Source organism: Sinocyclocheilus anshuiensis, unplaced genomic scaffold (assembly GCF_001515605.1).
Source record: "Sinocyclocheilus anshuiensis isolate Anshui unplaced genomic scaffold, SAMN03320099.WGS_v1.1 scaffold1089, whole genome shotgun sequence".
In the NCBI taxonomy this organism is placed as follows: Eukaryota; Metazoa; Chordata; class Actinopteri; order Cypriniformes; family Cyprinidae; genus Sinocyclocheilus; species Sinocyclocheilus anshuiensis.
Genome location: NW_015555709.1, coordinates 1,814,249 through 1,817,668, shown reverse-complemented (window position 1 = coordinate 1,817,668; position 3,420 = coordinate 1,814,249). Strand labels below are relative to the sequence as shown.

At 34.9% G+C, this 3,420-nt stretch overlaps 1 protein-coding gene across 1 annotated transcript in view; it reads right to left on the bottom strand.

Annotated features, from left to right (window-relative positions):
* LOC107671876 (plexin-A1-like) overlaps nt 1-3,420 on the bottom strand; it is a 255,769-nt gene that overhangs the window by 93,405 nt on the left and 158,944 nt on the right. Inside the window, exon 10 of the mRNA XM_016464878.1 lies at nt 684-884. Coding sequence (XP_016320364.1) covers nt 684-884 — 201 coding nt within the window. The remainder of the gene's footprint in view (nt 1-683; nt 885-3,420) is intronic.

Sequence of the window (3,420 nt, the reverse complement as noted above, 5' to 3'; positions counted from 1 at the left end):
AAATATATACTGTATGTGTGTGTATTTATATATACATAATAAATATACACAGTACACACAGATATATTTTGTAAATAAAAACTTTTATTTTGGATGCGATTAATCATTTGACAGCACTAATTTAAATATATTTTAAAATGCCATTTATTCCAGTGATGCAAAGCTGAATTTTCTGCAACATTACTCCAGTTTTTAGTGTAACGTGATACTTCAGAAATCATTCTGATATGTTCATTAGCTGCTCAAGAAACATTTCATATTATCATCAATGTTGAAAACAGATGTGCTGCTTAATATTTTGTGGAAACAATGATACTTTAATTATTCTTTGATGAATAGAAAGTTCAAAAGAACAGCAAAATAGATCTTTTGTGACATTATTAATGTCTTTATTTTTGATCAATTTAATGTGTCCTTGATCAATAAAAGTATTAATTTCTTTAAAAAAAACTTACTGATCCCAAACTTTAAACAGTAGTGTATAAAATTTGTTTCTACTGTTATTTCTTCTAAGGAAGCTAGATCTGATTAAACCAGTCTGGTTTAAGCAACAAAGTAACACATGAAACACAGCTAATAACTCCACTATATCTCCTGAACTATGAAAAAGCAAACTCTGAGAAACAAACATCTTCACTAAACAAAATCACTCAAAACACCAAATAACAAATGTTTAAACCTACCATGGTCTTCTGACACTGTATGCTAGTGCTGTTGAAGCGTAATGCAGTGACACTGTACTCCTTCCCCTGAATATAGAAGATACACTCGTAGTTCCTCTGTCCAGACTGAGGCTGTGGAAGATTCCGGGCCAACAAGGTGATGGGCTTCATGACACCAACAGGGATGTAGATCTGAGTGGACGGCAGGATCTGAGGACACTCCTGCAAACCAAAACAAGAGGATAGTCTTCAGAAATTTTCATTTTTAGATATTTTAGATATAGAAAACGTGACTGAAGAGACTCCTAAATCTCAATATTATGTCTGTGAGGTGAAAATTCAAACATATAATCACTTTAAGGGTTCATTCTTGTTTATAGCACACACAATAGACTGTACATAACACAGCGTTTATCTTTGTCATGTGTTTTTATACACAGAGACATCACATGAAACTGCTCTACACAAAACATAATGACTTGCTATTATAATTTTGAGAGATTAAAATAACGGCACTAAGGTGCATCTAAAGAAGATCAAAAACACTTTTGATCTTACTACTCAAGTAAATGTGGCTATTCAGACATGGCAGTCCCTTCAGTGATGCCGCTAAATCAAGAGCGAGTGAAGGCAAGCATATGAAGGATGCGAGGAGGACTTCAAGGCCATCGCCACCGTTGTCATACCAACAGATTGGAAACCAGGGCACAGAGCAAGATGCAATTAAGCTTTTTGAGGGCGTGTGCCATTTTAAAGACTTGGCATCGGCACTCGATTTATGATGCCAACTGTGCACTTTAACTAGGCAGCAGCAGAACCATGGGCACGAAATCTTACCAGGCAAGACCTCTCCTCAAATGTAGATAATCCATGTCTAGTATTTGGCATAAGTGCATTTATATTACAAATTAAAAATGACAATTTTCTGCTTGAAAAAATAAGTAAATGGCATAGTGAGGTGGCAGCTGGATTTGCCCACATACTGTTTTCACAGACACATCTCATGTGCAACATATAAAACCCAAACAAAAAACTCAAGCAGTACATGATAGAAGGATACAGCTAGATCAAAGCAGCAACCTTTCTATTGATGCTTTGATGCAGAAGGAGGGTAAAAAAAAAATGTGGTGATGCATCAGTTGGTTGAGGGAAGCTCACAAAACTAGAAAACATGTTGATGTCATTTCTATATATAATATCTAATTCTATACATAAAATTGAATATTTATAATGATTATTATAATACTATAAGTTTTTAAATCTGCTTAAAAATTATTAAAAATTATAGGACAATAGGATTATTGGGAAATTATAAGAGATTATATATGTGTGTGTGTGTGCGTGCGTGTGTGCGTGTGTGCGTGCGTGCGTTCCATTTATTATTTAAGATATATTTACACTTTTCACTTTTTATACAATGAAAATAAGCATTGCATAAAAAAGTGAAAAAGGTATAAATATATCTTAATTATTAAATATTTCAATATGTATTATAATAAAATGTATTTATTATATTAATCCATTACATTATAAATTAAATATGCTATGTACATAAATGTATATAGCTTTTTTGGTTGGGGTGACATGACTCAAACACATGAATTTATGAATGAATGAATGAAACAAACAAACAAACAAACAGAAAAAGAAAAAAAAAAGAAAAAGAAAAAGAAAAAGAAAAGAAAAGAAAAGAAAAGAAAAGAAAAGAAAAGAAAAGAAAAGAAAAGAAAATAGTGACCTGGAGATGGTTTTTGCAATGGATCCAGCAATTCATGGTATTGAATGATTATCATATTCACGCATCATATTTACACAGTACTTCAAAGAATACATGCCCCCCCCCAATAAAAAAAAAACATTTGCAGGTGATGTATGAAAGATGCAACACAGGGTAGCTCTACCCCTGATCCATCCAATCACAGCCTGATAGAGCGTCTGAACTTGTTACCCTCATTTCCTATTTACCCTGCCTGTGGTTCTAATTGAATGGGAGGAGTACGGAACACCAGCGGCTTTATTAAAATCTACCGGAGATATGAGCTAGCGCTGCCACGGCGAGGGCTCTGTAAACAAACCTGATGGGAAAGCCACATGCGGCTCGGTGACTCTGCAGAGTTCCATTGGGCTGCTGGTTTAATTGCCTCGGGCGGCAGTCTCCTTATTAATACTGTGCTGTGCTTTCGATTCGGTTGTGACTGAATAAATAGACTGTGATGCAGTCACCCCCCCCCCTCAATGGAGCGAGCCTGTGTTAGTGTTCAATTACTGTGTGGTACACAAAGGTGAAGGTTTCACTGCTAATGAAAAGGTGCAATTTGTTCAGAGTCAATAAAGGCCTGTATACTGAGCACAGAGAGCCCTTATCAGTTTCCCAAGAACGCAGCACACAAACCCAAAACTATATGTTCACTGCTAAAGGTTTAAACGGAAACGTGTTAACACCGCTGGTAATAGTCGGTTTACGGTCAGAATGATGTCTGCATGCTAAATACTTTATGTTTATGTTTAAAGGCTGAATCCTAAGCACATGTCCAAAAAACACAGTATTACCATGGTACCTGTACCATGTCCAAATAACTGTTTGAATCTCATGAATATATGTCCAGTAAATCCATATACGTGTGTGTGTGTGTGTGTGTGTGTGTGGGTGTGTGTGTGTGTAAAATTATGATATATAATGTATATTATACATTAAGTTTTAATAATAAAAAATTAAGCAAATAAGAAATTAAGCATTGTATAAAAAGTGAAAAGCATA